Genomic DNA, 26,567 nt, shown 5'->3' on the forward strand with positions numbered 1-26,567 from the left:
AGCAAAATCGGATAATAAATGTGGCTTTTATGGGCCTAAGACCCTAAATCGGAGGATCGCTCTATATGGCAGCTATATCCAAATTTAGATCGATCTGGGCCAAATTGACGAAGGATGTCGAAGGGTCTAACACAACTCACTGTCCCAAATTTCAGCAAAATCGGATAATAAATGAGGCTTTTATGTGCCTAAGACCCTAAATCGGGTCTAACACAACTCACTGTCCCAAATTTCAGCAAAATCAGATAATAAATGTGGTTTTTATGGACCTAAGACCCTAAATCGGTGGATCGGTCTATATGGCAGCTATATCCAAATCTGGACCGATCTGGGCCAATTTGACGGAGGATGTCGAAGGGCCTAACGCAACTCACTGTCCTAAATTTCAGCAAAATCGGATAATAAATGAGGCTATTACGGGCCTAAGACCCTAAATCGGCGGTTCGGTCTATATGGGGGCTATATCAAGATATAGTCCGATATAGCCTATCTTCGAACTTAACCTGCTTATGGACAAAAAAGAGTCTGTGCAAAATTTCAGCTCAATATCTCTTTTTTTAAAGACTGGAGCGTGATTTCAACAGACAGGCGGACAGACGGACGGCCATGTCTAGATCGTCTTAGATTTTTACGCTGATCAAGAATATATATACTTTATAGGGTCGGAAATGGATATTTCGATGTGTTGCAAACGGAATGACAAAATGAATATACCCGCATCCTTCGGTGGTGGGTATAATAATCAGTAAGCACGGTGCGGTAGAGTTGTCTATTCACGGTAGCATGACCATTGATATCGTCGACTAAGAAGTATGGCCCAATGACGCCGTCAGCATGCAAACCTTATCAAACAGTTTTTTTTTTTTTGTTGTATGAAGTGATGATTTGTGAAGCATATGTGAATTTTTAACTGAGCAATAACGCATATTTTGTTAATTGACGAATCCCTTTGCCAAAAATGAGCTTCGTCATTGAAGCTGATTTACACTCTTAAAGTAAGGGTCACCGACTCTGAACTTTAGCAATTTTTTATGATTTGCAGACGTTGTTCGTTTGTGTACTTTACCCTTATGAAAATTTGGAGTTTACTGAATAAATTTACAGTGACAGTTCGATGATTAGTGTAAGAGTGCATTACCAAATTAAAATCAAAGTAGGAAAAACCCTTTATTTTCACTTTATAGGGTCGGAAATGGATATTTCGATGTGTTGCAAATGGAATTACTAAATGACTACACCCCCCTATTCCCAAACATGAGGCCCATTTGCTTCTTGATTTAACTTTACCTCTTATATTCCGTCAATAGCAAGTCTTGTGTATATAAAGTATTCTAAGGAATTCCATTGCTGACCAGTTGTTTGTAAAATCAGCAAAGTATCTGTACCAAAATTGTGGTTTGTTATTAAAATTGCGCTGGACGTTATCCCTCTAATTGGCATTAATTATTGTATGGCATAGTACGCTTTCAATTTGTGTGTCCACCAACACTCATTGATAAAGGATTGTGGTCTGCTATCTTGCCTCTTAAGATTTCCTAAAATTCCTCTAAAGTTTGCTATTCTTAAGTGGCTATCAAGTTTTGGCAAACTTAAGTTTTGTGCTCAATCAATTGCTTAACAATGCGCTTTCATTTCGAAATTAGTGCGTTTGGATGCAAGTAGTGGGGAAGTAATGAGGAGATTTGCTAAAAAATAATGGCTTTAAGTAGTCAAAAGTCCAAACTTTATCAAAGAAAAACGAGAATGTTGGCAATTAGTTTAGCCCATAGGAAAGTATTGGGACAATTTTTATGATATTCTGCAAACTATGGTTTGTTGACATTGCCGTGGTGAGAATGAGGCAAAAGCTTTAACTAGGAAGTTAAACATCCACAAATCAACAACATTGGTAAAAGTTCGATTAAACTCTTGCACTGCAAATGCAAATTTTGCCCATGAACATTCCACTAAGGAACAGGGGCAAACTTCTCACATTGCGATGAGTTCAGTCCGATTCAAGTTTAAGCTCAATGATAAGGGGCATCCTTTTTATAGCCGAGTCCGAAAGGCGTGCCACAGTGCGACGCCTCTTTGGAGAGAAATTTTACATGGCATAGTACCTCAAAAATATTTCCAGAATTAGAAGGGGAAAAGCACCGTTGAAAATTTTTTGCGATGGTCTGGCCAGAATTCGAACCCAGGCGTTGAGCGTCATAGGCGGTCATGCTAACCTCTGCGCTACGGTGGCCTCCTATTGCACTGACTCAATTGAATAAACGAAAACTCTCAAAGAATAAGTACTCCAGTATACATCTGTTGGGTTGCCCAAAAAGTAATTGCGGATTTTTCATATAGTCGGCGTTGACAAATTTTTTCACAGCTTGTGACTCTGTAATTGCATTCTTTCTTCTGTCAGTTATCAGCTGTTACTTTTAGCTTGCTTTAGAAAAAAAGTGTAAAAAAAGTATATTTGATTAAAATTCATTCTAAGTTTTATTAAAAATGCATTTAAAAAATCCGCAATTACTTTTTGGGCAACCCAATAGAAAATTTGCCTAAAAATTTGAATCCGTAGCGCTTGGATAAATTCATTTAACTCTGTTCATTTCAAATGAAACTAAATAAGCATGGCTAAATGCACATTCTGTATGTATGTCAAGCCATACCTGATATCTATCCCTCACTTACACTTCTAAATGTATATTGATATGGGTTTATATTCAAAAACACATTGCTACATACCCTTTTCCATTCAATCGATGGATGATTACTGCCATCCCTATCAATGGCCTGGCATGTCATATGCGTTGATTCGCCTAATTTCTGTATGTAAATTGCTTTTGGTGTTATTGTGAATATTGGTGGTCGCAAAACAATTACATTAATGACAGGCGATGGTCCATCCGTGCCCAGGTCATTGTATGGTGTGCACGTATAACTGCCCGCATGTGATTCGTCCACTTTGGAGAAGAACAGGCTGCCATTCATTTTGTAGAATACACCCTGGAACCAAACAACAATTACAACAACAACAACGAGAGAGTTATTTATGTATATCATATCAACAAAATAGCAACAACAACAAAAAGCAATAACAACATCAGCATGACCATCCAGAGGACCATCGTTATTCTTAGCCTCGGTCGGGCTCATCATCATCATAACGCCAGAGCAAGAGCATGACAAAACCCAAAACATCCTTCGCCTCACTCACAAAGGAGTCATAATTATTGTTGATGCAAAGTAGATGAAGAACATCGATGCCATTATGACGATGTACAATGGCCACTGCCGCTCGTCCAACCACACACGAGTGATAACTTACAGGCACATTATACGAGTCGAAGAGCAGGCCATCCTTTTCCCATCTTAGATTCTTTAGGGGGGGATTAGCGCGAAAATGACAATCAAGCACGGCCGGTTGACCATATGGCAGATATACCTCAGGTGGTGCATAAATCACTTTAGCCTTATCTGAAAATATACGGGGGAACAGAAACCATAACAGCGATCTTATTAACTCACATAGATGAGTGCATGCGAAAGTAGGCATATCAGAAAATTGGCAATGGCATTGCGTTCACATTGAGTGAAACAAATAGAAATGGTTGTTGACAAGGTGGTGTTGTGGCAACCAAATTTTAGGAAAAATCTTGGTAATGTTAAAGTAACTGCAGTCTTACAGGAAAAACCAGTAAGGAAAGGCAATAGGCGGGCGGGGCCGACTATATAATACCATACACGTACCCTACACCTACCCTATACCTACCCTACACCTACCCTACACCTATCCTACACCTACCCTACACCTACCCTACACCTACCCTAAACATACCCTACACCTACCCTACACCTACCCTACACCTACCCTACAATTATAAATTCGGGCAATATATAAATATATATGCATATGAGAGCTATATCTGAATCTGAACCGATTTTGATTAAATCCTGCGTATATGTTAAAACCAGCAAGAAAACAATCCGTTTTTTTTTGTGCGGATCGTTTGAAAATTGTAGCTTCTACGGCTATTTAAATGCAAATCGGGCGATACATATACATGGGAGCTATATATAAATTCGAACCGATTTTGATGAGATTCTGCAGATATGTTAAGATCGGTAACAAAACAATCCGTACTAAATTTTGTGCATATCGGTTGGAAATTGCAGCTACTACGGTCATTTAAGTGCAAATCGTGCGATGCATATATATGGGAGCTATATCTAAATCTGAACCGATTTTAATGAGGTTCTGCAGATATGTTAAGATCGGTAACAAAACAAACCGTGGCAAATTTTTTGCAGATCGGTTGAAAATTGTAGTAATTACGGCCGATTCAGTGCAAATCGGGCGATACATATATATGGCAGCTATATCTAAATCTGAACCGATTTTGATGAGATTCTGCAGATATGTTAAGATCGGTAGCAAAACTATCCGAGCCAAATTTTGTGCAGATCGTTTAAAAATTGTAGCTACTACGGTCATTTAAGTGCAAATCGGGCGATACATATACACGGGAGCTATATCTAAATCTGAACCGATTTTGATGAGATTCTGCAGATATGCTAAGATCGGCAACAAAACAATCCGTGTCAAATTTTGTGCAGATCGTTTGAAAATTGTAGCTACTACGGTCATTTAAGTGCAAATCGGGCGATACATATACACGGGAGCTATATCTAAATCTAAACCGATTTTGATGAGATTCTGCAGATATGTTAAAATCGGTAACAAAACAAACCGTGGCAAATTTTTTGCAGATCGGTTGAAAATTGTAGTAACTACGGCCGATTCAGTGCAAATCGGGCGATACATATATATGGCAGCTATATCTTAATCTGAACCGATTTCGATTAAATTTTCCCGATATGTTAAGACCAGTAACAAAACAGTCCGTGTCAAATTTTGTGCAGATCGGTTGAAAATTGTAGCTACTACAGTCATTTAAGTGCAAATCGGGCGATACATATATATGGGAGCTATATCCAAATATGAACCGATTTTGATGAAATCTCGCAGATAGGTTACAATCACTAAAAAAACAATCAGTGCCAAATTTCGTGCAGATCGGTTGAAAATTGTAGTTACTAGGGCCATTGAAGTGCAAATCGGGCGCTACATATATATGGGAGCTATATCTAAATCTAAACCGATTTTGATGAGATTCTGCAGATATGTTAAGATCTGTAACAAAACAATCCATGCCAAATTTTGTGCAGATCGTTGGGAAATTGCAGCTTCTACGGTCATATAAGTGCAAATCGGGCGATACATATACACGGGAGCTATATCTAAATATAAACCGATTTTGATGAGATTCTGCAGATATGTTAAGATCGGTAACAAAACAATCCATGCCAAATTTTGTGCAGATCGGTTAAAAATTTTAGTTACTACGGCCATTTAAGTGCAAATCGGGCGATACACATATATGGGAGCTATATCTAAATCTGAACCGATTTTGATTAAATCCTGCGTACATGTTGAAATCAGCAATAAAACAATCTGTGCCAAATTTTGTGCAGATCGGTTGAAAATTGTAGTAACTAGATCTGAATCGATTTATACCAAAATCAATAGCTTTTTTCCTTGGGTCAAAAAAGTGATATCCGCAAAATTTCGTGAGGATTGACCAACAAATACGATCGGGACTTTGATTACAAGAATACATGGACTCACAGACGGACATGGCTAAATCGAATCAGATAGTGATTCTAAGTCGATCGATATACTTATCAATGGGTTTAGCTCTTCTCCTTCTTAGCGTTACATGCAAATTGCACAAACTTATAATGCCTGTACCACAGTGGTGGTGTAGGGTATACAAATTAAAGATTCTAGAAATCGAACAAGGATAATCGAGAGACCGGCTTATATGGGAGCTATATCAGATCATGGACAGATATGGACTGCACTTGTTGAAAGTCATAACAAAACACTTTATGATTAATTTCAGCCAAATCGGACAGCGGCTTCCAGAGACTCAGAAGTCAAATCTGGGATATAGGTTTATATGGGTGCTATATCAGGTTATGGAACGATTCGGGCCATACTTGGCATAGTTGTTGGCATAACAAAACAGTATTTGCTCAATTTCAGCCAAATGGGACAAAAAATGCGGCTTCCAGGGGTTCAAGAAGTCAAATTGGGAGATCGGTTTATATGGAAGCTATATCAGGTTATAGAACGATATGGACCGTTCTTGGCACAGATGTTGAAACAAGACATCAAATCGGGAGATCGGGTTATAAGGGAGCTATATAAGGTTATAGACCGTACTTGGCACAGTTATTAGAAGTCATTACGGAACGCGTTCGACCGCTTTCGTGATAGCGTCGAGACTAGACGAATATTTCGAGGTGTTACAAACGGAATGACTAGGTTTGTATACCCCCATCGTATGGTGGTGGGTATAACAATTAAAAAGGCATTAAGTTCGGCCGGGCTGAACTTTGGATACTCGCCACGTTTCTTCGGAAACCGGGTAAACAAATTCATAATTTATGCACTTATTGAAGTTCTATTGAGACATTGTCCGATTTGGTCCAAATTCGGCACGGACATTGAGTGGTCTAATAAATACAAGTCACTGTTCAATTGTGTAGAACAAAATATTGGTCTTTTTGGCAGCTATATCCAAATATATACCGATGTGAACCATATAGGACACGACTGTCGAAAAGCCTCACATAAATCACGGTGTAAAATTTCAGCAAAATCGGATAATAAATGCGCCTTGTGTGAGGCCAAGACCTTAAATCGAGAAATCGGACTATATGGCAGCTATATCCAAATCTGGACCGATCTGTGCCATATTAAAAAAGGATGTCGAAAGGCTTAACACAACTCACTGTCCCAAATTTGACGAAATTGGACAATAGATGCGCCATGTATGGGTCCAGGACCTTAAATCGGTAGATCGGTATATATAGCAGCTATATCCAAATCTGGACCGACCGGGGCTAAACTAAAAAAGGGTGTCGAAAAGACTTCCATAAGGCACTGTTTCAAATTTCAGAGAAATTGGATAATAAATGGGCCTTTGTGGGGCGAACATCTTTAATTGAGAGATCGGTCTATACGGCAGCTATATTCAAATCTGGACCAATCGGAGCCAAATCAAAAAAGGATGTCGAAAGGCTTAGCACAACGCACTGTCCCAAAATTTATCGAAATTGGACAATAGATGTGCCATGTAAATCGGCAAATCGGTATATATAGCAGCTATATCCAAATCTGGACCGATCTGAACCAAAATGAAAAAAGATGTCAAAGGGCCTACCACAACTCACGGTCCAAATTTTTGAGAAATCAGACTAAAAGTGAGATTTTTGGGCCCAAGACCTTAAATCGATGCGAATCAAATTGAAGAAAGATGTCGAAGGGCCTACCACAACTCACTGTCCCAAATTTCGGCGAAATCGGTCAATGAATGCGCATTTTATGGGCCCGAGACCTTAAATCGAGAGATTGGTCTATATGGCAGGTATATCCAAATCTGGACCGATCGGGGCCAAATTGAAGTATGATATCGAAGGGCCGAACACAACTCACTGCCCTAAATTTCAGCGAAATCGGATAATAAATGTGGCTTTTTAAAGCCTAAGACCTTAAATCGGCAGATCGGTTTATTGCAAATTTTGCCCATTAACATTCGCTAAGGAACAGGGGCAACTATATCCAAATCTAGACCGATCTGTGTCATCTTCAAGAAGGATGTCGAGTGGCCTTACTTAACTCACTGCCCCATATTTCAGCAAAATCGCATAATGAGTGTGGCTTTTATGGGCCCAAAACCTTAAATCGGTGGATTAGTCTATATGTGGGGTAAGTTTCAGCATAGTATGCCGATCCAAGGAGGTCGAAGGAACGATGAAATGATCACAGAGATAGACTACAAGAATCGGCTTGAGGACTTACACAAGAAAAACGGAGATTGTGCTAGGAGATATAAGACAATGGGTTTTAAACTTTAGAGGGGACCACTCTAGCTTTCAAATAAGTCTTTCAAAATTTCGTGGGCATGCATAAAATGTTGATTTTTGCATTAGAATCCGTTATAGACGAGTAGGAGATGATCGAACGCATGCTCCTCTCCTGGTCTATACACCGAAAGATATATTGATAGCGTATGTTTTCTATTCGTTTCTTGTATTTTTCATCTATCTTTCGCTTAGGACCAGTCTGAAGACTAACATTTTCTATCCTTACACCTAAACTTACATTTTTGCTGGGTTATTACAATGTGCAGGACTTGCCTATGAGCCTATGAAGTCTTTGGCTAGTGGCTATCCATTCAGCCTTATCGAACCTATGAAGGAGAATACAAAAATAATAAAATTCCTAAGGCCATAACATACATATGTATGAGTATACGAGCATATGTATAGATGTTCCACCTTCCACAACCATTTTCAAATTCAAAAGTATGCACACAATGTAACAGTCTTCCTGCTACATACTTACACTGGATATTCAGAAATGATTTGGCGGTTTGTATTTCATCCTCATTGCTGCGCACGGAGCATTCATATTCGCCATTGTCGCTCATCATTGTCGGATCAATGCTCAAACTTCCCTGTGGACTGAGACGAGAGCGCCGCATTAGGTCAGGTATCTCTTGCAAGAGGACACCGTCTTTGTACCATGATGTCTCCGATGAATTGGGGTATTTCATCACGCAGTGAAAGAATGCTGTTTGTCCCTCCATAATTGTCTGATTCACTGGGGGTATTTTTATTAGGGAACCACCTGAGCACATCCAATGGCAGCAGTAATTCAAGCATTGTGTTGTAAAAGGACAAAAGAAAGTTCATTAGTTCACTTATGCTAGAGCTTTGGACACCGTACGACAAAAATCCATACACACTCAACGATGCATGCATACATACACACACTGTTGGTCATGGGCGAATAATAGGTACTGGGCAAGGGCGAATAGTGTCATATTTTGCCTATTGCACAGGGATCAGATGGATCAACTAGAATAAATATAAAATAAAATATGATATGATATGATATGATATGATATATGATATATGATATATGATATATGATATATGATATATGATATATGATATATGATATATGATATATGATATATGATATATGATATATGATATATGATATATGATATATGATATATGATATATGATATATGATATATGATATATGATATATGATATATGATATATGATATATGATATATGATATATGATATATGATATATGATATATGATATATGATATATGATATATGATATATGATATATGATATATGATATATGATATATGATATATGATATATGATATATGATATATGATATATGATATATGATATATGATATATGATATATGATATATGATATATGATATATGATATATGATATATGATATATGATATATGATATATGATATATGATATATGATATATGATATATGATATATGATATATGATATATGATATATGATATATGATATATGATATATGATATATGATATATGATATATGATATATGATATATGATATATGATATATGATATATGATATATGATATATGATATATGATATATGATATATGATATATGATATATGATATATGATATATGATATATGATATATGATATATGATATGTGATATATGATATATGATATATGATATATGATATATGATATATGATATATGATATATGATATATGATATATGATATATGATATATGATATATGATATATGATATGTGATATATGATATATGATATATGATATATGATATATGATATATGATATATGATATATGATATATGATGTATGATATATGATATATGATATATGATATATGATATATGATATATGATATATGATATATGATATATGATATATGATATATGATATATGATATATGATATATGATATATGATATATGATATATGATATATGATATATGATATATGATATATGATATATGATATATGATATATGATATATGATATATGATATATGATATATGATATATGATATATGATATATGATATATGATATATGATATATGATATATGATATATGATATATGATATATGATATATGATATATGATATATGATATATGATATATGATATATGATATATGATATATGATATATGATATATGATATATGATATATGATATATGATATATGATATATGATATATGATATATGATATATGATATATGATATATGATATATGATATATGATATATGATATATGATATATGATATATGATATATGATATATGATATATGATATATGATATATGATATATGATATATGATATATGATATGATATGATATATGATATATGATGTATGATGTATGATATATGATATATGATATATGATATATGATATATGATATATGATATATGATATATGGTATATGATATATGATATATGATATATGATATATGATATATGATATATGATATATGATATATGATATATGATATATGATATATGATATATGATATATGATATATGATATATGATATATGATATATGATATATGATATATGATATATGATATATGATATATGATATATGATATATGATATATGATATATGATATATGATATATGATATATGATATATGATATATGATATATGATATATGATATATGATATATGATATATGATATATGATATATGATATATGATATATGATATATGATAGATGATAGATGATATACGATATATGATATATGATAAGTATTTTCAAGAAAACACATAAATTTTCTTAGCATTTTCCGTTCTTTAAACAAATGAAACCACTGTCCCTCCGACCTATAGCACATGTTTTCCACCATAGAAGCATGTATGCTGCGTTGGCTAATTTTCCTTGTTCTTGCGTATGTTCATACCTTGTACTGATAGATGGAACCAGGTACCATTGTTCCGTACACTTGGTGTACGATTGGGAAAAACAATTTGGCAGTGATACCAACCCTGATCCGACTCACGTATCGAAGTAAGGTTTGCACTTGCTTTACCATATTCCTCATTGTTCGTAATGAGATGTAGGCGTCCACTATACAGGTCATTTGCAGATGTTTCGCCTTCAAACCATGTAAAGATGCGTTTATCCTGAAAGAATAGAAGGTGGTATGAAATCAGTACGGCTTATGGCAGTAGCTTTTAACGCGTAAGAGAAAACATAAATGCCAAAAAATAGGCAAGGAGTATGAGCATGAGAAGCTTTAAGAACAGCATATATGTGAAAACTGTTTATAAGACAGAATTTTTTACATTTTATTAACATATAACAAAATAAAAATTGAAATCCAATACGGTTTCCTACCAGTTTTTGTTTAATAATTCTTAATTTTCTAAATTCCCAATATAACAGGCCAGCTAATAACCATATCCTGTGGTTTTGTTGCTTTCTACAGCTGAAGACATGTTTATGAAATGAGTCTTAAGACATTTCAATATCAAATATCTCACAAAATTCGCACTAAGCGAGCTCATACTGTGCACAGTCTTTGTTCAATTCAATTGTTTATGTTTTTCAAATTCACGGTCAAACATTTAAATGTGAAATTTATGTGAGAGAATAAAACAACATGTACTAGTATTTATTATGATTTGCCACCGAGTCTTGTGTGTGTGTGTGTATCTGTGGGTACATAACGTTTAGCTACGTTTTAGCTCTGCAACTATGACGTTGTGACATTTTTGTTGACAGTTGCCATTTTTTATTCGAAAAAATCAACCTGAACCTCAAATGAAATTATAATTTTGCAAAAAGTGCAAAAAATGGATGGGATCACTATGTCCACATTATGTCAAACGCCCACAATGTGTCGGTATAGGTGCAGATATGGACAAATACAATGAAAGAGAGAGAAAGAGAGGGAAATTACCGGATAAATCAAGTTATGCTCGTGTAATTTGTTTTATTATTTTGATAAATGTGCTTTTTATTGATGCAACCACCTACAGTTTCTACATAAAACAATAATAGTGGCGATAATGACCAACGTCGACAAGGTAAACCTCCGTTTTACGCATAGAGTCATGTGGCTAAAATTGTGCAATATGATGTGTTCATGAGTATATCAGCCAGAGCTTCAGTATATGATAAGTGTTACCAAGAGGAATCAAACTAAAAATTTCTATTGTGATTATTTGGAAGCCTTGTGGGCATTGTTTTTAAGTCGAGGAGTATATATGTTAAGGGCTTGTTTCCGAAAATTTTCATATAATGTTGCCCAGCGTAAAAGACAGAGCAAAACCAGTAAGGAAGGCAAAAGTCGGGCGGTGCCGACTGTATAATACCCTACACCTACCCTATAAGTACAATGTGGGAGCTATATCCAATTCTGAACCAATTTTGATGGACATCGGGGAGGAAGTAAGTTCAAACTGTTATAACTAGGTTGACAAATGACAACATCATTGCAAATCGTCGAGGAAAGCGTTGTGGAAAATTTTGGCTAGATTCGTCAAACAATACGCTTGCAGTGGCTCTTGGGGTGAAAACTCACCTGTAATGTCGGGAGTCATAAAAAAATCCTTCCTGCCAAATGTCGAGAGAATCGGTTAACAAATGACTATATTATTACTGCAAATTGGACGATCATATATATGGAAGCTATATCCAAATCTGAACCGATTATAATGAAACTCACCTGTAATGTCGAGAGTCATTAGGAAATCCTTCCTGCCAAATTTCGAGAAAATCGGTTTGCAGTACTACTGCCATTTTTTTGCAGTATTACTGCAAATCGGACGAACATATATATGGGAGCTATATCCAAATCTGAACTGATTTTAATGAAACTCACCTGAAATATCGGGAGTCAAAAAAAAATCCTCCCTGCCAAATTTCGAGAAAATCGGTTAACAAATGACCATTTTATTGCTGTATTACGGCAAATCGGACGAACATATATATGGGAGCTATATCCAAAACTGAACCGATTTTAATGAAACTCATCTGCAATATCGGGAGTCCTAAAAAAATCCTCCCTGCCAAATTTCGAGAAAATCGGTTAACAAATGGTAATTTTGTTGCAGTATTACTGCAAATCGGACGAACATATATATGGGAGCTATATCCAAATCTGAACCGATTTTAATCAAACTCACCTGTAATGTCGGGAGTCTTAAAAAAATTCATTTGCCAAATTTCGAGAAAATCGGTTTACAAATAACCTGTATTTTTGCAAATCAGACGAACATATATATGGGAGCTATATCCAAATCTGAACCGATTTTACTGAAACTCATCTGTAATGTCGGGAGTCATAAAAAAATCCTTCCTTCCAAATTTCGAGAAAATCGGTTAACAAATGACCATTTTATTGCAGTATTACTGCAAATCGGACGAACATATATATGAAAGCTATATCCAAATATGAACCGATTTGAATGAAACTCATTTGTAATAACGGGAGTCATTAGGAAATCCTTCCTGTCAAATTTCGAGAAAATCGGTTTACAAATGGCTATTTTATTGCAGTATTACTGCAAATCGGACGAACATATATATGGGAGCTATATCCAAATCTAAACCGATTTTAATGAAGCTCACCTGTAATGTCGGGAGTCATACAAAAATCGTCCCTGCCAAATTTCGAGAAAATCGGTTAACAAATGACCATTTTATTGCAGTATTACGGCAAATCGGACGAACATATATATGAAAGCTATATCCAAATATCACCTGTAATGTCGGGAGTCATTAGGAAATCCTTCCTGCCAAATTTCGAGAAAATCGGTTAACAAATGACTTTTTTATTGCAGTATTACTGCAAATCGGACGAACATATATATGGGAGCTATATCCAAATCTGAACCGATTTTAATGAAACTCACCTGTAATATCGGGTATCATAAAAAAATCCTTCCTGCTGAATTTCGAGAAAATCGGTTAACAAATTACCATTTTATTGCTGTATTACTGCAAATCGGGCGAACGTATATATGGGAGCTATATCCAAATCTGAACCTATTTTACTGAAACTCATCTGTAATGTCGGGAGTCATAAAAAAATCCTTCCTGCCAAATTTCGAGAAAATCGGTTGATAAATGACCATTCTATTGCTGTATTACTGCAAATCGGACGATCATATATATGGGAGCTATATCCAAATCTGATATGGACTGATTTGGATCGTATTTTGTACATTTTGGAAGTCGTAACAGAACACCTCATGCAAAATTTCAGTCAAATCGGACAAAAATGGGACTCAAGAAGTCAAATCGGGAGATCGGCTTATATGGGAGCTATATCAGATTATAGACAGATTCGAACCGCACTTGGCATAGTTGTCGGAATTCATAACAGAACAGCACCTGCTAAGTTTCAGACAAATCGGACAAAAATGGTGGCTTCCAGGGCACAATGTCAGCCAAATCGGACAAAAATTGCGGCTTGTAAGGACTCAATAAGTCAAACCGGGAGATCGGTTTATATAGGAGCTATATCGAAATCTGAACCGATATGGCCCACTTTAATTCCCAATGATCTACATCAGAGTAAGGTTCTGTGCAAAACTTCAAGCGGCTAGCCTTACGGTTCGACCGCTATCGTGATTTTGACAGACGGACGAACGGACGCACATGGCTAGTTCGACTCAGAATGTCAAGAAAATCCAGAATATATATACTCTATGGAGTCTTAGACGAATTTGAGGAGGTGTAACAAACGAAATGAGTAGATTAGTATGCCCCCATCCTATGGTGGTGGGTATAAAAACGCTTGCAAATTATTGAGTTTTATTATCCAGAGACGCTCTCTGTTAACAAAGTTCATGGCGCGCTTCTTGTGTTCAGCGACGAAGCTAATTTTTTGCTTAGGGTATGTAAATAAATAGAATTGTCGATTTTGGAGTGAAGATCAGCCAGAAGTATTGCAAGAGCTAAACCAATGCATCCAGAAAAAGTCACAGTTTAGTGCAATTTATGGGCTGGTGGCATCATTGGACCGTACTTCTTCAAAGATGATGCGAGTCGTAACGTAACTGTGAAAGGTGAGAGCTATCGTGAGATGATATCCATTTTTTTTTTGCCCAAAATGCTTGCATGACATATGGTTTCAACAAGATGAATTATGGGATAATTTGATAACCGATTCTTTCGAAATTTAGTCGGAAGGATTTTATTATGACTCTTGATATTTCTGATGAATTTTTATAAAAATCGGTTCAGATTTAGATGTAGCTCTCACATGTATATTTCGCCCGATTTTTATTGATTTTTTATAGTTACTGGAAGCAAATTTATTTACCAATCTTCCCAACGCTTTTCTCCATGACTACCAAAACACCTAAGGAGTTTGGCCGAAATCGGTTCAGATTGAGATATAGTTTCCATATGTATGTTCGCCCGACTTTGAGTTATATTTCAATTATGGGAATCATTTGTAAACCGATTTTCACGAAAATTCCATTCGATATATAAATCTCTTATGACACTATACATTTTTATAACATTTTTTATACCCTCCACCATAGGATGGGGGGTATACTAATTTCGTCATTCTGTTTGTAACTACTCGAAATATTCGTCTGAGACCCCATAAAAAATATATATTCTTGATCGTCGCGAAATTTAAAGTCGATTTAGCCATGTCCGACCGTCCGTTCGTACGTCCGTCCGTCTGACTGTCGAAAGCACGCTAACTTCCGAAGGAGTAAAGAGAAAAATTTTGCACAAATTCTTCTTATTGGTGTAGGTCGGTTGGTATGGTAAATGGGCCATATCGGTCCATGTTTTGATATAGCTTCCATATAAACCGATTTTGGGTCTTGACTTCTTGAGTCTCTAGAGAGCGCAATTCTTATCCGATTGGTATGAAATTTTGCACGACGTGTTTTGTTATGATATTCAATAACTGTGCCAAGTGTGGTTCAAATGAGATCATAACCTGATATACCTGCCTTATAAACCGATCTTGGGTCTTGATTTTTCGTGCCTCTAGAGGGCGCAATATTTATCCGATTGGAATGAAATTTTACACGACGTGTTTTGTTATGATATCCAACAACTGTGTTAAGTATGGTTCAAATCGGTCTATAACCTGATATAGCTGCCATATAAACCGATCTGGGAACTTGACTTCTTGAGCTTCTCGAGGGCGAAATTCTTATCCGATTTGGCTGAAATTTTGCATGACGTATTTTATTGTGACTTTCAACGACTGTGCCAAGCATGGTTCAAATCGGTTCATAACCTGATATAGCTGCCATATTAACCGCTCTGGGATCTTGACTTCTTGAGCCCCTAGAGGTCGCAATTATTATCCGATTTGCCTGAAATTTTGTACGACGGATTCTCTCATGACCATCAACATACGTGTTTATTATGGTCTGAATCGGTCTATAGCCCGATACAGCTCCCATATAAATCGATCTCTCTATTTTACTTCTTGAGCCCCCAAAGGGCACAATTCTTATTCGAATTGGCTGACATTTTACACAGGTCTCCACCACATAATTTAATTGTGGTCCGAACCGGACCATATCTTGATATCGCTCTAATAGCAGAGCAAATCTTTTCTTATTTCCTTTTTTTGCCTAAGAAGAGATGCCGGGAAAAGAACTCGACAAATGCGATCCATGGTGGAGGGTATATAAAATTCGGTCCGGCCGAACTAAGCACGCTTTTACTTGTTTAAAAACGGGTCAGATTTCCATATACGTATATACTGCCCTATTTGCACATATATAGCCGTAGTTATTACAAATTGGAACACGAAATTTCGTAAGGAATTTGAAAACCTCCACCAAAGTCCACTAAATTCGGTTCAGCATAAGACATAGCTCTCGATTTGATTGCCACTACCGCGCGGATTACCTTAATTCAAGCCTTCACTCCCTGAACCATTTCAGGTGTTGATGTCGTTTTTTGGATTTATTGTGCAATATAAATACAAACATTTTGTTCACTTTGAGGTATCTAATTTCGCCAACAATAGCCGGTTGTGATTTTTCATCCAACTATATAACGCAATCTGATCTCCATCACGAACAACTTTCTTTTTCAATAAAGTCAGAAGCAAATGCTTTTGGTGGCTTTTAAACAATATAATAAGTCGGCAATGAAACAAATAGTATTGGTTGCCCAAAAAGTAATTGCGGATTTTTTAAAAGAAAGTAAATGCATTTTTAATAAAACTTAGAATGAACTTTAATCAAATATAATTTTTTTACACTTTTTTTCTAAAGCAAGCTAAAAGTAACAGCTGATAACTGACAGAAGAAAGAATGCAATTACAGAGTCACAAGCTGTGAAAAAATTTGTCAACGCCGACTATATGAAAAATTGGCCCAATTACTTTTTGAGCAACCCAATATATAGCTGTCATTTCTAGTTTGGCAGTTGTACGAGTCTGGACTTGTTAACATTTCGTGTCACTAATCCTTTAATTGTATACATCTGCCGATTTTTACTGATGTCGGTGTATATGTAACTTAGGAAAAACCCATGGGTGCAACATTAAATTAACCAATCGTAGTCCAATAACCTATTCCATGACAAAGCTATTTAGACAATAAAACTCCTAAATGAATAAAAGTCTGTTACTATAAAACCAAAGTGTTTATAGTTATTTTTTTCAAAGTATTTGTTACCACAACGCTTTGGTCAAATAAACTTCCGCATTTAATTTTCTTATGCATGTGTATATGTACTAACTCACGTATTGCAATTGTTCTGCTAAAGTGTAGCAAATCAAAATCTTGATATTTTTCATCAGAAATCAGTGTATAAACCTAATGCTGTTGTTCATAAAATGTTCTGTCATTTCCAGTAACACCAACAAAGAGATGAGACAACTGTATTTCGTATTTGCTGAAATAAATTAATGTACAACATTTTGTGTTACAGCACTATTACATCAAAAGGCACCATGTACTAGCACCAGCATTGCAATGAAAGGGTTAGAGGGCATTGTTCCAACAAATCATTTGTCTGCAATTGTTTTGATTCATTGGACCGAATCTCGATACGCCAAATCTGCGTTGGGGGTAAGTCCAACAACATAATTTATTTATATCATGCGAAACCAGTGCCAGTGACAGTGAAACATTGTCAAATTGTATGTAGAAGCATCAACACAACGCCACCGTCACTGTGGTTATGGGCAGGGTCATTGTTATCTGCATCATCAACATAACATGGCTACATTGACCAATTGTCCATTAGGCTAATCTGTTTACTCGATTGACAATCAATTGCACTTGCATATCAAAATAGATATGCACAGGGTTATGGTAAAGTAAAAGAATTGTAGAGTAAAGGATATTTGAAGAGAGTTTTGTCACACTGATATATACTCGTGGATTAAAAACATTTTACGTACATTGGATTCTTGAAGAAATTGAAGAATAAAATATTCTTCTCTTTTCTTTTCTTCCCACTTCATAAATTTCTTTTGCGCTTTTTTAATAACCTTGTTTTTTGTCTATCCGCCATGATTACTCTCTTCTTTTGAATTTCATAGTTTTATTTAAAATGTTTACTTCCAATTTCAAATACCAGTCACAATCGTCATATGTAAGTACACAGCTTTTGATGTTAATGTAGGTTGCATATGGTTTTTCGCCCGACTTAAAATAAGTTCTCATTCCAGTTAAGCAAATAAAGGGGAACATTTAATATTTAATATCTGGTCAGCAATCTCCAGTGAATGTCAAACTTAGCAGGTGTTCTAAAATTTTGTATTAAGAATTATTATAGATTGTAGATATACATTCTTGCTGAAGATTATGACTTACTGATGAGTAAGTTGCAGGCAAATGACAGTCTTAAATAAAGAACTCAAAAAGAGGGCCTTTATATACCCACCACCGAAGTACAGGGGGTATATTCATTTTGTCTTTCCCTTTGCTATACATACACCCAGAGAAATCATTGGTTGGAATTCGATTATAGGTGCAAATCTATGATAATTGTAAATAATTTTTATCAAATATCAGTCATTGACTTAGTTCTGTAGTCAACTTGATTACGATACATTAAATGAACATGTTCATATTCAATCAATTGGTTGGGCCAATTATTTGCATAAAAACTAAATTTGTTTTGTCTCTGGTTGTTGTATCAGCTACTAGCTATTTGAAAATCCCTAACGGGGCGTAAACAAAGAGTTAGCTCAACTACGATTTCAGTCATATGCATACAATTTCTGTTTTAGTTAGTACCGCAACCAATCAGTTACTTTAACCGAAAGTGTTATTGCCACTTACATTGGGAAAAGCATTAAAGTTATTTCTTCTCTGTGTTAAGCATGGTAGTATTATTAGTGTAGAAGTAAATTCCCGTATAGACTACGTAAAAGACTTAGAAATCTGTATTTCAATTCGCGCACATCTTATTTACGAGGAGCTCACGAGTTTATTGAATAGGCCTGCATAGTTCAGCTGTTGGTTATTGAGCGTCATGCAGCTATTTCATCATCTTGGCGTAGTCCATTTTGTTACAATAGTTCCAAGACACGTCAAGCAATTTGCAGTTTCCAGCTGGATATTTCTCTGTTTATTGAAGAAAAGCTATCATCTTCTCGCATATTTACATATTGGGATTCTTCAAATAAAGAAACAAGGAAAAACGCGTTAAGTTCGACCGGGCTGAAATTTGAATACCCACCACCTCGGGTATATATGTAAAGAAAATGACGGTTGAATATTTATTGGGTTGCCCAAAAAGTAATCGCGGATTTTTCATGTAGTCGGCGTTGACAAATTTTTCAACGGCTTGTGACTCTGTAATTGCATTCTTTCGTCTGTCAGTTACCAACTGTTACTTTTAGCTTGCTTTAGAAAAAAGTGTAAAAAAAGTATATTTGATTAAAGTTCATTCTAAGTTTTATTAAAAATGCATTTACTTGCGGATTTTAAAAAATCCGCAATTACTTTTTGGGCAACCTAATATAATTTATGCACCCATTGCAGCTATACCGAAAAATGGACCAAACTCGACACGGACATTGAGTGGTCTTATAAGTACATGTCATTGTTCAATTTTGTAAATCAAAATATTGTTGTTTTTGGTACCAAATATAGACCGATCTGAAACATATACGAAATTGGATTATAAATGTGCCTTTTATGGGACCAAAACATTAAATCGAGAGATCGGTCTATATGACAGCTGTATCCAAATCTGGACCGATCTGGGCCAACTTGCAAGAAGTTGTCGAACAGCCTAACACATCTCACTGTCCCAAATTTCGGCGAAATCGGACAATAAAAGCGCATTGGGCCCAAGACCTTAAATCGAGAAATCGGTCTATATGACAGCTGTATCCAAATCTGGACCGATCTGTGCTATATTGCTGAAAGATGGCGAAGGGCATAACACAACTCACTATCCCAAATTTCAGCGAAATTAGACAATAAATGCGCCTTTTAAGCGCCCAAGACCGAGAGATCGGTCTCTATGGCAACTATATCCAAATCTGTACCGATCCGAGCCAAATTGAAGATGGACGTCGAAGGGCCTAACACAACTCACCGTCCCAAATTACGGTTAAATCGGAAAATAAATGCGCCTCTTTTATGGGCCCAAAACCTAAAATCGAGAGATCGGTCTATATGGCAACTATATCCAAATCTGACGATGGACGTCGAATGGCCTAACACAACCGACCGTCCCAAATTATGGCTAAATCGGACAATAAATGCGCCTTTTATGGGCCTAAAACCTAAAATCCAGAGATCGGTCTATATGGCAGCTATATCCAAGTCTAAACCGATCTGAGTCAAATTGAAGAAGGATGTCGAAGGGCTTAACACAACTGACCCTCCCAAATTATGCCTAAATCGGGCAATAAATGCGCCTTTTAGGGCTCAAAACCCTAAAATCCAGAAATTGGTCCATATGGGAACTATATCCAAATCTGTATCGATCCGAGCCAAATTGAGGAAGGTTGTCGAAGGGCCTAACACAACTCACTGTCTCACATTTCAGCAACATCGGGTAATAAATGTGGTTTTTATTGGTCTAAGACCTTTAATCGGCAGATCGGCCTATATGGGGCCTATATCAAGATATAGTCCGACATAGCCTATCTTCGAACTTAACCTGCTTGTGGACAAAATAAGAATCTATGCAAAGTTTCAGCTGAATATCTCTATTTTTATACCCTCCGCCGTTGGATGGGAGTATACTAATTTCATTATTCTGTTCGTAACACCTCAAAATATGCATCTAAGACCTCATAGAGAATATATTTTCTTGATCGTCATGATATATTTGAAGTCGCGGACATGGCTACCGCGCGTCCGTCTGTTTGTCGGAAGCATGCTTACTTTCGAAGGAAAAGAGATAGGCGCTTGAAATTTTGCATAAATACTTTTTATAAGTGTATGTAGGCTGGGATTGGCAAATGAGCCAAATCGGTCCGCATTTTGATATAGCTGCCATTTAAACCGATCTTGGGTCTTGATTTCTTGACCCTTTAGAGGGCGCAATTCTCGTCCGATTTGACTGAAATTTTGCACGTGGCGTTTTGGTGTCACTTTCAACAATTGTGCTAAGTATGGTTGAAATCGGCACTCTATCCTGATATAGCTGCCATATAAACCGATCTTGGGTCTTGACTTCTTCAGGTTAAAGAGGGCGCATTTCTTATCCGATTTGGCTGCAATATTGCACTTGGTGTTTTAGTATCACTTCCAACAACTTTGCTAAGTACGATTCAAATCGGTTCACAACCTGATATAGCTGTCAAATAAACCAATCTTGAATCTTGACTTCTTGAGCCGCTATAGGGCGCAATTCTCCTCCGATTTGGCTGAAATTTTGCATGTGGAGTTTTGTTATGATTTGCAACAAATCGGTACATAACCTAATATAACTGCCATATAAATCGATCTGCGATATTGACTTCTTGAGCCTCTAGAGGGTGCAATTCTTATCCGATTAGTATGGCGCAAATCGGTACATAACCTGATAAAGGTTTCATATAATCCGATCTGGGATCTTGCCATCTTGAGCCTCTAAAGGGCGCAATTCTCATCCGATTTGGCAGAAATTTTGTACAACGGCTACTCTCATGACCTTCAACATAAGTGTGCTATATGGTCAGAATCGATCTATAGCTTGATGCAGCTCCCATATGAACCAATCTCCCGATTTTGCTTCTTAAGCCCCAAATCGGAATATAACTTGTTATAGCTCCTCCTCCTTATTCATTATTCTTTGTTTGCCTTAAAAAAGATATTAGGCAAAGAACTCGACAGATGTGATCCATGGTGGAGGGTATATAAGATTTGGCCCGGCCGAACTTAGCACGCTCTTACCAGTTACAAAAAAGTAGGTTTTTTTTGGCGCACCCTGTAGTTTTCAGAAAAAAAAACTTTTTTAGAAATTTTTTCAATTTTTTTTTTTCAAGTAGTTTTATTGACGTTTTGTATTTGGAAAAAATTTCCTTAAAATTTTGTCTTTAGAAAAAATGTCTTTAAAGTTTGGAAAAAAAGTTTAAATCTATTGGTTGCCCAAAAAGTAATTGCGGATTTTTCATATAGTCGGCATTGACAAATTTTTTCAACGGCTTGTGACTCTGTAATTGCATTCTTTCTTTTGTCAGTTATCAGCTGTTACTTTTAGCTTGCTTTAGAAAAAAAGTGTAAAAAAAGTATATTTGATTAAAGTTTATTCTAAGTTTTATTAAAAATGCATTTACTTTCTTTTAAAAAATCCGCAATTACTTTTTGGGCAACCCCATATTATGTTGCCCTACTTTACTTTCAGGAGGCCCCAAATGTTTGCTCGCCCCCTAAGTTATCTCATTATGACAGCCTCATTAGCTTCAACCGAAAGTAGCAACTTTATTCTGTGTAAATCCACACTTATTGGATTATATTTCTTAAATCTAAAATTAAAATCTTTTCGTATGCATTTGTTAAGGACAATGGTTCTATGTTGCGCCCATGTCCGCATGTGTCCATTGGCTAAAGGCATGCATGTATACGTAAGCATATCGCATGGATATGAGTGGCCAAGTTATGCATTGTTGGCTGCAGCAGTAGCAGATCTGCTATGGCAATACATAAATTTTCGTAGTCATATTAAACTGTTGCCGCTGATTTTACTAAATATGATGTTGCTCTTAGATGAAACTGCTAAATTGTGTTTGGGCTTATAGTCTCATACACATACATGCATAATCCTTGCATATAAATCTGTCTATGTATGTGTTTGTATTCCTCTATTGCACTTGAGTCTGTTAAGTTCCATCTTTTAGAGCATTACTTGTGAGCTGGAAGGAAAGTCAAAAGTAACCCAGCATAACTTGGGTAACAAAGTCACCGATGTGGAAGGGTCCAATGCAACTCACGGTTCTGAAATGTATTTGAATTGAATAAAAAATGCTCCATATATGGGCTTGTTACTTTAAATGGGGAGATTTGGGATATACGACAGCTACATATATCCAAAATAAGGTGTCAAGTATTGGGTTGCCCAAAAAGTAATTGCGGATTTTTCATATAGTCGGCGTTGACAAATTTTTTCACAGCTTGTGACTCTGTAATTGCATTCTTTCTTCTGTCAGTTATCAGCTGTTAATTTTAGCTTGCTTTGGAAAAAAAGTGTAAAAAAGGTATATTTGATTAAAGTTCATTCTAAGTTTTATTAAAAATGCATTTACTTTCTTTTAAAAAATCCGCAATTACTTTTTGGGCAACCTAACTTGACATGAATTTGATTAGCTATATTGTTAGTAGTCTGAAATTGCCATGTTTCCCAACTTCTAATTATTTCCTAACTTTGACAATTCTAAAACTGATTGCTTTTTAATACCCCATAATTTTTAATACTTTTTTTCCCTTCCAAGAAACCCCTAGCGAAATGAATTCAAGTGAATTTTGTTGTTTGGCATTTTCCCTGACATTTGATTCATTATTTGCCTTGCTTTGTATTCTGTTGGGCTTGCTCTTGATGTTTCCATTCCATTCCATTGTGCTGTTGTCTATTCTATCTGCTAGTTTGGTTTATTCATTCATTCATGCATTCAGGGGCTAGACCACAATGCGGCAATATTCAAGACCAGCGCAGAGACGAGCAGCATGGGCGGCAGGGGCTTCTGGTCTGTGGCCCATGTTAGTGCTTTGTTGTTGTTGCCATTTTAATTGTAATTTTGATCTTATTAGTAAATTATGATTGTTTACATTTACATTGATGCACATGTGCATGTGTGTGTGTGTGCGCTGGTGCTGCTTAGCAATTTTTAAATTACCACACATGCATGCATGCATACACATGCATAAGATACAACTACGCATGAATACTTGAACTGCCACAAACAAGTTTTGATATTTGTACATAAATATTTACATTTTGCATACAATTGTGGTAGAATATTGAAAACCAAAGCAGATTTGTTCAAGAAATTGGCAGCGGGTCAAATGATTTTGAAAGTTTTGTTTTCAGGGAAAGTTACATTCTTCGATATCTCTGTGGAAATATGACAAAACCCCACCACTCGACTAATGGGGTTTTATCATATTGCCATATAAACACTTGAAATAGCCTACAAATCGTTAGGGTTTGAATATTTTTTGCAAAATTTTGTAAAAGCGTGCTAAGTTTGGCCAGGCCGAATCTTATATACCCTCCACCATGGATCGCATGTGTCAAGTTCTTTGCCCCATATCTCTTTATAGGCAATCAAAGGATACCGGATAAGAATTGCTATGCTATTGGAGCTATACCAAGTTATGACCCGATTGGGGTCGTACTTGGTTTGGCTGTTGGAGACCAAAGTGAAACTCATTGTGCAAAATTTCAGTCAAATCGGATAAGAATTGCGTTCTGTAGTGTCTCAAAAAATAAAATCGGTTTTTATGGGAGCCACATCAGGTTGTGAACCGATTTAGACCATACTTGCCACTTTTGTTGAAAATCAAACCGTAACACTTCATGCAAAATTTCACCCAAATCGGTTAATAATTGCGCCCTCTAGCGGCCAAAGATGTGAATATCCAAGATCGGTTTATACGGGAGCAATATCGGGTTATGAATTGATTTTGTCCATACTTGGCACAGATGTTGAGGGTCAATCCAAAACACTTCGTGCAAAATTTCAGCCAAATCGGATAAGAATTGCGCTCTCAAGCAACTCGAGAAGTCAAGGTCTGATATCGGTTTATATGGGAGCTATATCAGGTTACGAACCGAATTGAACCATACTCAACACAGTTGTTGATGGTCAATTCAAAACACTTAATGCGAAAGTTTAGCCAAATCGGATAACAAGTGCGCCCTCTAGCGGCCCAAGAAGTCAAGATCCGAAATCGTTTTATATGGGAGCTATATCAGATTATGAAACGAATTGAACCAGTATCGGCAAAGTTGTTCATGGTCAAACCAAAACATTTTATGCAAAATTTCAGACAAATCGGATAAGTATAGCACCCTTCAGAGGTTCAAGAAGTCAAGATCCGAAATCGGTTTATATGGGAGCTATATCAGGTTATCAACTGATTTGAAGCATACTTGGCACAGTTGTTGTTGGTCAATTCAAAATACTTCATGCGAAATTTCAGCCAAATCGGATAATTATTGCGCCCTCTAGCGGCTCTGCTCTCGCAGATGCAAGATATCGGAGTTCAGACTTCCGCCCCTGAACGGTAACACTCTACAGGGAGGGAGGAAAAGTGCTTTGGCATAGTTCTCGATTCGAAGCTATCCTGGAAGATGAATAGAAAGGAAGGAAAGGCGCCGCAAGGGTCTGTGCTCTTTTTACTTCTGCAGGAGGATATTCGGTGGAAAGTGAAGAGTAACCCCAGAATGATTTATTGGATGTATACGGTCAATGTGAGACCAGTACTGACCTACGGGGCACTAGTATGGTGGAGGGCCATGGATAAGAGGACTCATATAAGGGAGTTATAAAAGGTCCAGAGATTGACCTGCGTTGGAGTCACACAGAGATCCACACCGCAGGCAGGTCTGGAGGCGATACTGGATATGCAGCACATTGGGGCCTAGATTTGAAACTGTGCCACCAAGGTCGTACTAAGGCTGAGAGAACTTGGCATGTTGAAGGAGGACAAGTCCATAGTTCCATTCTGGATGCTAGTGATGCGTAGGGTAGATTGGGAAGGGTCTCGAACTATCTGGCGACGGTACCAATTGGTATTAGAAAATTCAGGATTCGTTTTTCCGGTAGGGATGAATGCAGGGCGAATGCTGTGTTAGTGGGAGATGTGACCTCGTTCTTCACTGATAGCTCCAAGATGAAGTCAGGGAGTGCATAGGGGGTCTACTCGGTCGCACTCAACAACAATATGTCTCTGAGACTACCGGATGAGAGTACTTTTTTAAGGCAGAGGTCTGTACTTTAACTGAAGGCGCAAGAGAAAATCCGGTAAGGGATTTACCATCTTAAAAGAAATTGAGGATATATGTAGCCGTTCAAGGCCTTGGGTTCAACGACGGTGGTCGAGGTGTGTGGGGGATTGTATGGGGTTCCTGGATAGGCTCCAGGTTCACAATGGAACGCTAATATGGGTTCACGGACATCAAGCGGTTCCGGGGAATGAAGGGGCGGACAAATGCACCAGACCCTCAAAACTCAGGACATATGTGGACA

General features: G+C 36.7%; 1 protein-coding gene across 1 annotated transcript in view; it reads right to left on the reverse strand.

Annotated features, from left to right (window-relative positions):
- The window catches only part of LOC106087368 (protein borderless), a 79,328-nt gene that overhangs the window by 13,886 nt on the left and 38,875 nt on the right, over positions 1–26,567 (reverse strand). The window contains exons 2-5 of the mRNA XM_059365113.1: positions 10,881–11,103; positions 8,453–8,737; positions 3,305–3,453; positions 2,722–2,982 (exon numbers count right to left, since the gene is read on the reverse strand). Coding sequence (XP_059221096.1) covers positions 2,722–2,982; positions 3,305–3,453; positions 8,453–8,737; positions 10,881–11,103 — 918 coding nt within the window. The remainder of the gene's footprint in view (positions 1–2,721; positions 2,983–3,304; positions 3,454–8,452; positions 8,738–10,880; positions 11,104–26,567) is intronic.

The sequence above is a fragment of the Stomoxys calcitrans genome, chromosome 3 (assembly GCF_963082655.1).
Source record: "Stomoxys calcitrans chromosome 3, idStoCalc2.1, whole genome shotgun sequence".
NCBI classification, from domain to species: domain Eukaryota; kingdom Metazoa; phylum Arthropoda; class Insecta; order Diptera; family Muscidae; genus Stomoxys; species Stomoxys calcitrans.